Here is a 12,669-nt window from a genome sequence, read left to right as displayed (position 1 = left end):
TCGGCAAGTTCACTGCTACGGTTTCATCAGTACAGGGGCCGACCTGGGTCGAGGGTGGCAGGGCGTGGATGCCAAGAATGCTTCATCATCTTGGAAAGGAGAAAGGAAAAACCGTGTACTTTTCATTCACCGAGTTCGACGTTGGTCAGAAGAAGTCTACATCAGGTTGTGACACCGAAGACTGTCCTGACTTTGGCCGAGGTAAGAACGGTCGTGAATAGACCTGGCGCTAGCCCAAGGCCAAGAGCACATCTCGACAACGTCGATCAAACGGCGACCGTTCCGAAGGTGTTGCTTTGTACTACCACTAGTCCCCCGGATCCGGTGAATTGCCATCCCTATTAAGTGTTACTAGTGGTCGATGACGGAGGGCGTACGCAGTCTCAGCTCTTACTCCAGCAAAGTGAGAAGCTCCCAATTAGTAACAGCACCGTGGTGGTCTCCATATACGAAAGGTATGTCGATAAATAATAGCACACATCGTCAATATTATAAGATCCGGTATTATATCCCTGCCATTGCACCAGGATATGGCGTCAATGATCATCATTCATTACAACAACGCCCTTGGCTTGTTCACCCTCATGAGGTCGCTGGGGTTCTGTGGTAGAAGCCTCTCTTGCTTGAACGGTCGCCTGCGCGTTCTCGAGTAATTGTCGGATTCTAGCCCGCTCTGCTTTCTCCGAACGGTAGCAGGCTCTGCACATATAACAGCACGACAAAATACCCAAAAGGAACTGAGTGGGGCTGTTACAATTCTGTCAGCGAGCGACGGCAGAGGCCAAGGGCGAGAGAGGTACACCTACATGCAGATAAGCATACTAAGAAAGGGGATGGACGCCCACGGGCCTGAAAGCTCGCCTTCGGCCTTTGCGCGAGTTTCGGGTGTCCATGGTGTTCCATCCGGCTGCTCGCTTCCGTATTCAAAACCGTACCCAATGAACAGGAAGAAAATGAGGCCGGGGATACCCCAAGCAACGGCACCAAAGTGTAAGCATGCGAGGCAAGGTGGAGCGGTGCGACCACAGCGTCTCGATTTTTCTCTGGTGTCGAGGAGACCTATCACATCGAAAGTGCTGAGGAAAATGATCCAGATACACTGAACCGCCAAGGAAGAGATTAGCTATGGTTCCTAGTGTCATAGTCTTGGAGGCCAACCCTGATGAGGCCTGCGTGTCCAAGGACGTACCGCTATATACGCTGCCCAAACGTACTCGGCGGTTTTTCTATAGACGACTTCTTTTGACGTCCAGATTAATCCCACAATGGCTGCACAGGCGGCCCCTATCGATAATAGATGCAGGAGCACCTGGAGGATGCCGATCACTGAAGGAACTCGGGACCGCATCGTAGCCCGTCATCGACACGATGGTTGGGTGTCGACGAACAAGAAGAAGATTGTTTCCCAGTACGGTCCCGCGGATGTGATGATGTTTATACTGCATCGACTCCATCGAGGGAGGATTTCCATATGCAGGGTGCAGACAGCGCACGTGGGCATCGACTTCAAAAAAAAATACGAGCGATGTAACAACCCGTTTTCACGATAGGGAGCGGCGCGGCTGTGGCGCAGCAGAGGTTTGGTTGTATTGCTCAAGCGAAAGCAGGTGGCATTAATTACTGTTTCCGTTTCATCGTGGCGCAGCTGTGGCATCGCCATTCCGTATCAACCGATAAGAAACAAAAGGTCCATCGATACGATGGATAAAATGTAGTTTATGATCGTTCTTGCGCGTTTGGTTCCATCGATCTCGCCTTTGATCTATTTAGCCGCGACGTGCATTCGAACGAAAGAGGCTCATGTCCAGTCCAACAAAGATGTTCAAGTTAGAGGCTGTGTAACTTCGGGGAGATGATCGAAAAGTGACGTGGCAGCCACAAGTCGCGTCGATACCGTCGAAATCCCAAAGTATTGACATCTTCCGACTCTGGGAGGTGGACGAGCATATTGTCTTACGCCTGGCATCCATAAGAGCGCGGGGCCTGGAAAATGACGGTGTTTCGGCCCAGCTACCTGCCCCTATGAAAGTTGATTATCAGCCTGTCCGCCTCCTTATCCGAAGTTCCCTTGGAGGTATTCATTCTTGTTCCGCATCTGAATGAAAGGGACTGCAGTGTATGCCATGCTTATCGGAACGTGGGGGTAAATAAACTTCCCCGTAGGAGGATGTACGGGATCTGGAGACGATCGTTGGTGGTTCGGCTGACTCCCGATCCCGCTTCTGCGTTTATCCCATTTCCCGGGGCTACCAAAACCCGGTTTTGATGCGGCTTTTTCCTCCTGGCCTAACTCTCGGAGTAGCAATGGTTTGGCATAAGCAGCGGCTGGAAATGGCCCTCGAAGGGAGTTCGCAAATGCAACGTGAAGCCAAGCTCCACCTCAATCGCCCGATCACGACGGTGGCAAATCGACGGAGACTCAGAGTTCATCAGGAAAACATTATCAGGAACCGTCGACGGCACGAGACAATTTCAGCGAGCGGAGAACGGCAACATGAAGATCTCTCATCGGACTCCGCGATTCCCGTCCCTTAGATTTGCCATGCTCTCCTGCGATTACAACTTCTCCTATGTCCGCTTGCTTTGAGGCCGGCGGCGGACCTCGGTAAGGGTCCAGAGCAGCGTCCAGAGCGGGGCCGGAGTCCTAAGATCACCGACGGACGGCCTAAATTTCGCGTCGATCTGCTCCGCGTTTGCCATTTCTGGCAGCAGAAAGCGACTAGTTTAGCAACCTCCTGAGTGAAAACGGATTGATCAATCGCATGGACATCTCTTCCCGCCGCCATCCCTCGCGTTAGTGTCTGTGACAATGCGGTACGACGCGGAGAGAAAAGACCTTCATTCGAAGCAAAAATGCGGGGAAGCCCCATCGTCCGTCCAGATTCGGGCGACGCCCCAAGCACTAATGTCGATACCCGAGGCATGGTTTAATTACATGTGACCTTTTATCGAACGATTCACCAAGTTTAAGGAGTTGCTTGAACTGGGGACAATTGCTCAACATAAGTTGCCCACGTATAAAGTACAGCTTCATTTAAGAACTAATCACACTTCTCCTCCCGCTTAGCATGTCGAGGGAATGATTTGGTTCGTTCTTCGTGCTTGGAAACCTGCCGCCATTACTTGTCCTAGCCAACCACGCGCAGCTTGTACACAATCATGGCTTCAACACAAGATCCAAAGAACGCGACTTACAGTCAGTTTGCTTGTATCGGAGCCGGTGTCTCGGGAATTGCCCTTGGCGCAACGCTACAGAGGTGGTATGGCATCACAGATATCCGCCTATTCGAGCGGCATCATGACGTTGGAGGGACATGGCTAGCGAACGAATACCCAGGTGCGTGATTCCGCCGGCCGGCAATGGGTTTGCCTAATGATGCCATGTTCAGGCTGCGCATGCGATATACCGAGTGCCCTATATAGCTTCTCGTTCGAACCGAAGGCGGACTGGACCCGAGTTCTCCCATCCAATGAGGAGCTCTGGCTGTATATTAAAGGCGTTGCTGAAAAGTACGATTTACTGACCAAGACGTCCTTCTGTTCCACCGTCGAGAGGTGTGAATGGATACAAGACACCAACCGCTGGCGCCTTCACGTCCGGCACGAAGCCGGCCAACTTTTCAATCATGAATGCCAGTTCCTATTCAGCGGTTCCGGCATACTCGTCCATCCGCGAAAGCTAGACGTCCCAGGCGCCGAGACTTTCAAGGGACCTATTTTCCACTCGTCCCAGTGGCGGAAAGACGTGGACCTCACCGACAAGAATGTGGTGCTCTTCGGAAACGGGTGTACCGGCGCGCAGATTGTTCCTGCTATCGTCAAGTCAACTAAACACCTCACACAGATTGTCCGATCGAAGCATTGGATCTTCCCTCCCATAGACGGACTCAATTCGAGGTTAATAACCCTCGTAAATAAGCTTATACCCGGAAGCATGCTTCTCCAACGGTTCGCGGTCTTTTTAGTAGCTGAAAATTCTCTGCGAGGGTTCGCCATGACGAAAGCAGGCACCCGGTTCCGGAAGAAAAAGCAAGCCAAAGCTGAAAAGTACATGCGATCAACGGCACCCGGAAAGTACCACGACATTCTGATCCCGGACTTTGAGGTCGGTTGCAAGCGGCGAATCTTCGACTCCGGATACCTCGAAAGCCTACACGAGCCAAACCTGCTCTTGACGGATGAGCCCGTTCTAGAAATTGTTCCAGAGGGCGTCCGAACGAAGGACCGTGTCATCAAAGCCGACGTTATCGTTCTCGCCAACGGCTTCGATACTAATAACCCGTTGGCCGGTGTTGAAATTGTTGGTCGCGACGGCGTAGAAATTCGGCAGCATTGGGATTCCTTCGGCGGAAGCGAGGCGTACCAGTGCTCGGTGCTTAATGAATTCCCAAATTTCTTCCTAATTCTCGGTACGTTTGAAGGAGATAGTCCTTTTATTTTTATTTTTATTTTTATTTTATTTTTATTTTTATTTTTATTTTTGTTTTTATTTTTTACTTTTTTTTTATTATATCTATAACGTCAGTAGTGAAGTGATGCTAATGAGTGGACTCTACTTAGGCCCTAACTCCGCCACGGGACATACCTCGGCGATAATGGCAGCAGAAAACTCCATCAACTACGCTCTTCGTGTCATTAAGCCGGCGCTTGAAGGAAAGTGCAGCACTGCTGAGGTGAAGATGGAAGCAGAAAAAGCGTGGGTGAGCCGAGTCCATTCGGCCTTGCGAGAGACAGTTTGGTTCTCCGGCTGCCATAGCTGGTACATTAAGGATGACGAGAAAACTGGTGAACGTTGGAACGCCATGAGTTACCCGTATTCACAGGCGTATTTCTGGTACGAGAGCTTGTTCCCCAAATATCGTGACTGGACTTATACGGTAAGTTTCCGATGTAGTTGAAACATGAACCCCTGATGACTTGAGCTAGGATAGCCACGTGTGCTAACCGAAATGTAGGGTCCATCATCCACATCGTCCATCCGACGCAAGACCCATTGGAAAAAGCTGGCATTGCTCCTGGCGATAGGTCTGGGAATTGGCTGGTCCAAGAGAGCGTTACTTTTGAAGGTATACCTCGGGTGGCGCCAACAGGGGCTCTCATCGGTCTTGTCTTCCATTCGCCAACAATAATTATGAACGGCGATGACCTCGACGTCTGATACAGTTTTGAAGGAGTCGGATCAGATATCAACCTACCATATTCTTTGTGACATACCCCAAATGTATTTACTACATTCCGCGGCTTGGCCTTGTTCAGAGCAAGCCACGACGTAATATCATCCGTGTATATAAGATCAAGCCTGGCCAGTCTGAATTTTACTAGCCCCATTCTCCCCAGTAATCAACATGACCTCTGTACATGATTTGTAGAATACTGTCACTCCTATAATTCGACGTCAAGCGAGCTGTCTAATTGTAGTGAATAGGAAATGCTGCCCATGTTTTAGTATCGGGGCTGGGATATATTAGTCTCACTCCTATTCATCATCATTCCTAGCTCTGTGAGTGTTGAGTGTACGGGGAAACTTCTGAGGCATTCCTTCCCCTGGTGTATAATTACGAGGTAGCAACTACCAAGGCAATCACTCAACTCCGTACTCATGTCCCCGACGATCAATGCAGCTGGAAGCAGAAGAGGACGAAATGAAGGACGCGATAGACGAACAAGTCGAGGGTATTTTGGGTCAAGTAAATAAAATATGCAATTAGTTAAGATAAGCTTCTGAAATAAACGGGCAAATAGCTTAGTGCGAGAGCTTCGCCTGTTAAAAACCTGTCATCGCCAGTTCTCTAATAATAAAGATACTCAGGTCCCTTTCTAGCGGTTCCCCCTTCTCACGTATTAGTTCGATTCTTCCAGATTTGCAGTGAGAGGGTCACGGGCGATAATTTATTGGCGGTACGAGCCAAGTGGGTGGCGGGAAAGCGAAGGCGAGATTTATGGTCATGATGTTGACATGGATAAGTAAAAAAATGAAAAGGGGGGGGGGGGGGGGGGGTTGATGGAATTTGCTTTCCCTAGTGTTTTTTCTTGTTTGCAAGAAACGGCTCTTGAGGGGAAAGGGGATTTTAGATCTGTTTTACTGTTTACATCTCCACCAGGCTTCGGCTCTTGACACGGCCAGTCGAACTGGAGGGGATCGGCCTACGAAGGTAGATATGAATATATTGTGCGGACCTTCCTCCCGGTTTTTCCGTGCTGCGTCGCCGAACCGAGTTATCATGATCGCCAACGACGCTCACGTGCCATGTGATACGCCAATAGCTTCGGAAATCTCTCGGGGAGTCCAGAAAGGGCTTTCTGCTCTCCACTTAGATGTTGGCAATGTAGCAGGACGGGTACTGCCCCTGGGATTTGACATGCTGGGGCGACAGCCGTTTTTAAGTCCCGAGAAGAAAACAGGGTTGAAACTCAATCGAAGACAAGATAAATCCTATGGATTTGCTGCAGAGCAAGGGGTGCGCGAGGGACAGTGGGGAACCAATAACGCGAAGCCTCGGCACTAGTCTACTTGCCGACTTTTAGAGCCGCTTAGGGTGGCTGCGCCAAAAGGTGTGTGAGATCCTACGCAATCCAGCACATAAGAAATCTGCGAGTCTGCGGGGTGCACTAGCGCCGTGACTCGGACCCAAACATTGGAGGGCTAAAGGAAAGCAAACAATGAAAAGACGCGGAGAGGCGATGCCCGGTGAGAGGGGGAAGCTGGGGTCCTTGTTGGGGGTCCTGGGGTACTGCCGGGGTACGTACCAGGGAACTGGGGTACTGGGTCGGGGTCGGGATTTTCTGGCCTTATCGCAAAGTACTTAAACTCGACCAACTCTCTCTCATAAACAGAGAGAAAGAGAAGGATTATCTCTGTTGTGCAGAGCCCCCAATTGATTGCCATTCAACTCCAGGAATACAACGGGTTAATTCAATCGCAGACAATGGCTATCGCAGAATTGCTCGTCTCCCCGTGGGCGCCCGCGGGGTTGGTCGCCGCGGTGCTGGCCTACTACATCATTCCATATTTCGCCACATTCGGGGACCTTCGAGACATACCGGCGCCGTTCCCTGCGCAATTCACCAATCTCTGGTTGCTCTCCGTAGTGAGGCGAGGCAACAGATACGAGGTTGTCGATAAGATGCACAAGAAGTTCGGCAAGGTCGTCCGCATCGCCCCCAACCACGTGAGCATCGCCGATGTCAGCGCCATCCACTCCATCTACGGCCACGGAAATGGCTTCCTCAAGTCGTAAGTGCCTTTGATTCTATTCGCTACACTATGTGGCAAAAAGTTTGCAACCCCCCCTGCCCAAGTCTCGGTTTTTACTGGTTAGCCTGGTTGCGTTCTTCCTCCAGCCTTGCAAAATGTTGCAAGGGGGGTTGCAAACTTTTTGCCCCCCACTGTACATCCGGTTGAGGTCGCTAATGTGCGGCCAGCGATTTCTACGATACCTTCGTCTCGATTCGACGGGGTCTCTTCAACACGCGCAACAGGGCCGAGCATACCCGCAAGAGGAAGCTCGTCTCCCACACCTTTGCTCCTAAATCCGTCCTCGAATTCGAGCCCTATATCCACAACAACCTCGAGCTCTTCGTGAAGCAATGGGATAGGATTGCCGCTACGCCTGCCGCTGATGGTGCCGGCAAGTTGGATTGCCTGTCATGGTGTTCGTTTATCACCTGCCAGCCTTTACAACTCCCACTCTAATTGGATTTTACTGACGATATGGGTCAATGCAGTCAACTACCTGGCATTTGATGTAATTGCAGATCTCGCCTTCGGAAAGCCATTTGGTATGTCAAGTGTGAAAGGGGGAGAAAAATTTTTCCATCCTGAAGCACCAAGTGACATCAGCTGACGATCTTCCTTTTAGGCATGCTCGCCTCTGGTGCAGACATCGCCGAAGTCAAGGCGAGCCCGAACAGCCCCGCCATCTACGCCCCTGCCGTTGAGATTATGAACCGCCGCGGAGAAGTTTCGGCCACTCTTGGCTGTCTCCCCCAGTTGAAGCCCTATGCCAAGTGGCTCCCCGACCCTTTCTTCAGCAAGGGTCTTCAGGCGGTTGAAAATTTGGCTGGTATTGCCATTGCGCGGGTCAGCGAGCGGCTTGAGCGTGGCGCCCCACCGGATCGGAAGGACCTTCTCGCCCGCCTGATGCAGGGTCGCGATGAAAAGGGAGAGCCTCTTGGTCGGGACGAGCTAACCGCCGAGGCCTTGACCCAGCTGATCGCCGGTAGTGACACGACATCGAACTCCTCGTGCGCCCTCCTCTACAACGTCGTTAGAACTCCCGGTGTCTTGGAAAGGCTCCAAAAGGAGGTTGACGAAGCCATTCCCGACGGTGTTGCTGTCCCCACCTATGAATCTGTCAAGAACCTTCCTTATCTTGGCATGGTCATCAACGAAACCCTACGATTCCACTCTCCCTCCGGCATTGGTCTTCCCCGTGAAATCCCTCCCAACTCCCGCGGAGTCACCATCCTCGGACGTCACTACGGACCTGGCACTGTCCTCAGCGTTCCAACCTACACGATCCACCACGATCATGATATCTGGGGACCCGACGCCGACGAATACAGACCCGAGAGGTGGGAGTCGGTCACCGAAGCTCAAAAGGCGGCATTCATCCCCTTCAGCTATGGTCCGCGCGCCTGTGTCGGAAGGAACCTTGCCGAAATGCAGATGAGGATGTTTGCGGCGACGTGGGTTAAGCGCTATGGCGTCTTCCTCCGACAGCCCGTCATGGAGACCCGAGAGGGATTCTTGCGTAAGCCAATGGGGCTCTCGGTGGGAATTACGAGGCGCTAAAGGGTGTCGCGGGGGATGAGGAAAGGCTGCGGTTGGCAGGGGGGAGATTGTACAGTCCAGTTGGAGAAATTGGTGAATTGGTGTACCAAAACAATTATCAATGGATGGAGTTATCTTTACGCGATATCTCTGGATCGCCACTTTCGATAACACGATGTAATTATGAGGCAATATAATGAAATCTGATGTTGGGACGTTCATTGATCTCTCCACCTGTGAATGGCGACCGGTTGCCTCGCCCAACTCCTCCCCAATTAACAAATTCCAACCACGATCAATATTGAGACTTTGAACTGTGGGGGGGTTCTCCAATAATGGGGCAATCAATCAATGCATCAATTGACGTTCTGTACTGTCTGTCCACCACCCTAAACCTCCTTCCTGTTGCGTCTAGTGAGAAAAAAGCCTGATGTCTCCCGATTTCATGAGCCGGTCCACACCTCCTTCGGTGCGGCGACCTGTGCGACCCTGCACCTGCACAAGGATTAACGCAATTGATTTGACTTGGCTCCTTTCCTAGTGGTTCGCCTCCACCAACACGACGCTTTGCACCCCGCATCCGCCTCGACGGGCATAATTCGGACTTTAGCCAAGAACACTAACAGAATGGACTAGTCTACCTCTCCCTGCATCGGAGATCTTAACTTGGACTTTTGACGTAGTGAAGGACAGTAAGACCGGCGCTAAAAGGGGTCGGCGGCAATTTTTGTCGGGAAGTGAGTCTATTTTAATACAGTTCTTGCTATAAAATACAAGTCTTCGGTCATGGCGTCTTAATCCGGCGGTCCCGCCGAGCCGGGGCTTCTGTTTCGTTCATTCATTTTATCGCTCACGGAAGACGATGTTCGGAAGCCTTTTCGGCATGCAGATACGGACTGTGCGGAGAGAATACATTGCCGCATGGTCTTACCGGCCAGATGCCAGGGCCAAACCACCAGACACAAAGGTGCGTGTAGAGGTGTGTTGCGTTTGGTTATTATCTTGAATTGCATACAACGCGATACAGCTTAGTACACCAATCCTTACTACTCAATCCTTTGAAAGAATATCGAGATGTACACCGGGCCAGTTTGAAACAACGCTCTTTCCAGCAGGGAGAGCTAATTGCTCCTTCGAAGCTATCCCACTTCCCAATATTGTGTTAATATTCCCTTAAAATGTCAAATTTACTTAATATTCTGTGATACATTAAATTCTATTTCTTGTTTATCGTTTCACTGTCGTATTTCGCTTGGAATGCGGTCATAGTATCTTGTTGCTCAAGGTCGAGCCGTTTCTTGTTGATCGACCACCAGGACTGGCGGAATGATGATCGTATAGCCTCGGGATTATTTACCCAAGAAGATATGAATGATACGTGAAAGATAATTCAAGCCGTGGGGTTTGTGTTGAAAATTCGGGCATGAGAACGGACCGGTGGAACTTGATCGGGAGGGATGCATCCGACACCATATCCGAGCCGAAGAACCGGCTTCGGCTCCGAGAGAGAGCTTCAATCTTGAAATCAAGGGTACATTTCGGAGGAAAAATAAGGCAATTGCTTGATAGAATCGATCTACATTTTGGTAGAAACATTCAATGAGCATCTCATGTCATCCCTATGTCACCAAGACCTAACTAAATGATGCCGGAACTGGATGGCGGGATATTTCGCCCATGTCACGCACTTTCATATCCGTGGGTGGCATTCCTTCTCAAATCCAACATGAAGCTGCACTCCAATCATGGACAATAACAATGCAGTGCATAGTATCATTCATGTATCCCTTCCCGATAACTTTAGCAGTGATGCAATTTGACGCTCAAGACCCCACTTGTGAGCACCAATCTGCGGGAATCAATAAATCCGTTCATTACTTCGTACTGACGACTTAATGCATCAGATAAAGGAGCTTCCACTCGATTTTTCTCGAGTCCACTAGAAGTTCACTCATCCAAGGAAAACGGACCTCTCCAGCCCAACCATACGTCATCATTATCGCTGCCCGGACGAGATAGATTATCTGTCCAATCGTCACAGGCTGACCTCCATAAACCGCATTTAATGCGGTGTGCTGCAGTCCCCGAGAAAGCACAGAGTATTCCATAAGAAGGACAAGATTGGATTAGCGAATCGTCTGTTGGTCAATATTCGTGCGGTCTGAGCTAAACTATCCAACGAGGAGAGAAGATCGTCCAACAAACCATTAAACCGACTTATATTTTGTGTTAGCTACTTGGCATGCCCTCGAACACTTCTGCCTGCCTCATCAACCGCTGTTCTTAAGCCCGGAAGTAGTGGCGCTGAAATGCATTCACTCTTCGTCTATAACTGCTTCTTTCCAGACACCGACGCAGCCACGGTCGTCCTAGTAGGCGATTACGCATATGAATGTCCTGGGAGAAGACACGCCTCACGTATGTCACGGTGTATGCCGCGATGCGTGGGTGGCGCCTTCTTGACATTACATGGCGGTTGATGAATCTAGGCACGCGGCGCTATTAGGCGAATAGCTTCTGTCAAGCTTTCTACCATTGGCCACCGGCGTCAAAGAATTGTGTCTATACCCGGTCGTTTTTTGCACGAATCGTTATCGATTCTCTTGCGCCACATCCAACCAGGCGGAGGGAGACGAGGTTGGGAAGGTCGCTTGTCTTTCGTTTGGCAACCCTGAGGCAAGTTTCCCTCGGGTCAGGGTGCACTCTATCTGTAGCCAGAAGGAAGAAACTGGAGGACTTGCCAAGTGCACTCTCCAACGAGGAGCTGTCGAGGCTCAAGGCGATCGAACGTGAGTATCTCGGACTTCCCCAGGAGGCGAGGCCACTGTTCACAGACAAAACCAGTCAGAATACCCAAGCTTCGAAACCTGGCCGCAACATTCGCTGAGATCCTACTTTCCTCAAATCTACTGAAACTAGTAGATTTCTGATAAGGGCTGTCCTTCGGGGCCACCTTGTTGTCGACGATTCAAAGATATCCCCACCCTCAAAAAGCCCGCGATGAGTCCTTCCAAGATTGCTGCCGCGTTCTGCGTCCGGCCAGCGGTGTTCAGGGAAAGTATCGCATTGTGTTTAAATCGTCGTTCCCTTTAATCGGCGTTTTTTCTGCACGGGGCTGATTGTTATACTTAGCACCAAGGCTGTCGTGTCTCGATGCCCATCTCGCAGCAGTGTTCCGGCGCTAGTGAACATGGATTGGGCTTATAAGACCAATCTAGACACACAGCTAGTACATACGACCATAGCTCGCAGAGAACTGAGGGTCCCGTTCGCTCCCCTGTACATAAGCTGCGAAGCGCCAGACTAGTAGTTGGGTCGGTGACGACCAGCGAATCCCTGGTGTTGTATGTTTTTTTGCCATCTCATTGTTTTTTCTTCTTTCGTTTTTTGCCCTTCTTTGCTGAGTACACTTGTGAATGTAGCCAGAAAACGAGACGCCGCGCCAAACTCGAAGGTTCTCGGAGGAGTGTGACGCTGTCCCCAATGCGCGGCTGAGTGGGTATCTTAGCCATCACGTCGGGACATGTTTCCCGGCGCCTGGTCGGAGTGTTCGGAGTTACCCATTGGATATGGTTTGCGTTGTTATCCTAATGGCATTAGCAGGCAGACTCGTAGACGGTGGCTTTTTTTGCACCATGGTTGAGTTGAGAGTCCTTTGTATCACAGAGGCGTTGAAGAGTGGCGATGCCAGTTTCACTAGAAGAGGCTGATCAGGTTCTTGTACTTGGCTATGGAGAGGATTCCATCCTTGTATTTTCTGGCTCGATCATGAAAGCCCGTTTGGCTCTTCTTTAGCCTTCAATGAATCAATACATTCTTCGACCATTTTTTTTTTCCACTCGCTATTCTTACACATACATGGCACCCTCGTGGAAAGGCCCATAGATAGGACGCAC

The 12,669-nt window shown here is 50.6% G+C and overlaps 2 protein-coding genes across 2 annotated transcripts; both read left to right on the top strand.

Moving 5' to 3' along the window:
• Positions 1-3,159: 3,159 nt before the first annotated feature.
• Positions 3,160-5,158, top strand: SAPIO_CDS0588 (Monooxygenase; the record flags this gene model as incomplete). Its single annotated transcript, XM_016783329.1, has 5 exons — positions 3,160-3,337; positions 3,390-4,409; positions 4,561-4,877; positions 4,956-5,025; positions 5,091-5,158. 5 exons carry the CDS (start codon positions 3,160-3,162, stop codon positions 5,156-5,158), a joined length of 1,653 nt encoding a protein of 550 aa, XP_016646095.1.
• Positions 5,159-6,926: 1,768 nt separating this feature from the next.
• On the top strand, positions 6,927-8,794 carry SAPIO_CDS0587 (Uncharacterized protein; the record flags this gene model as incomplete). Its single annotated transcript, XM_016783328.1, has 4 exons — positions 6,927-7,234; positions 7,423-7,652; positions 7,726-7,779; positions 7,860-8,794. 4 exons carry the CDS (start codon positions 6,927-6,929, stop codon positions 8,792-8,794), a joined length of 1,527 nt encoding a protein of 508 aa, XP_016646094.1.
• Positions 8,795-12,669: the final 3,875 nt, after the last annotated feature.

This window comes from Scedosporium apiospermum (genome assembly GCF_000732125.1).
Source record: "Scedosporium apiospermum strain IHEM 14462 chromosome Unknown SEQ_SAPIO_0033, whole genome shotgun sequence".
NCBI classification, from domain to species: Eukaryota; Fungi; Ascomycota; class Sordariomycetes; order Microascales; family Microascaceae; genus Scedosporium; species Scedosporium apiospermum.
This window is presented reverse-complemented; position numbering and strand designations above follow the sequence as displayed.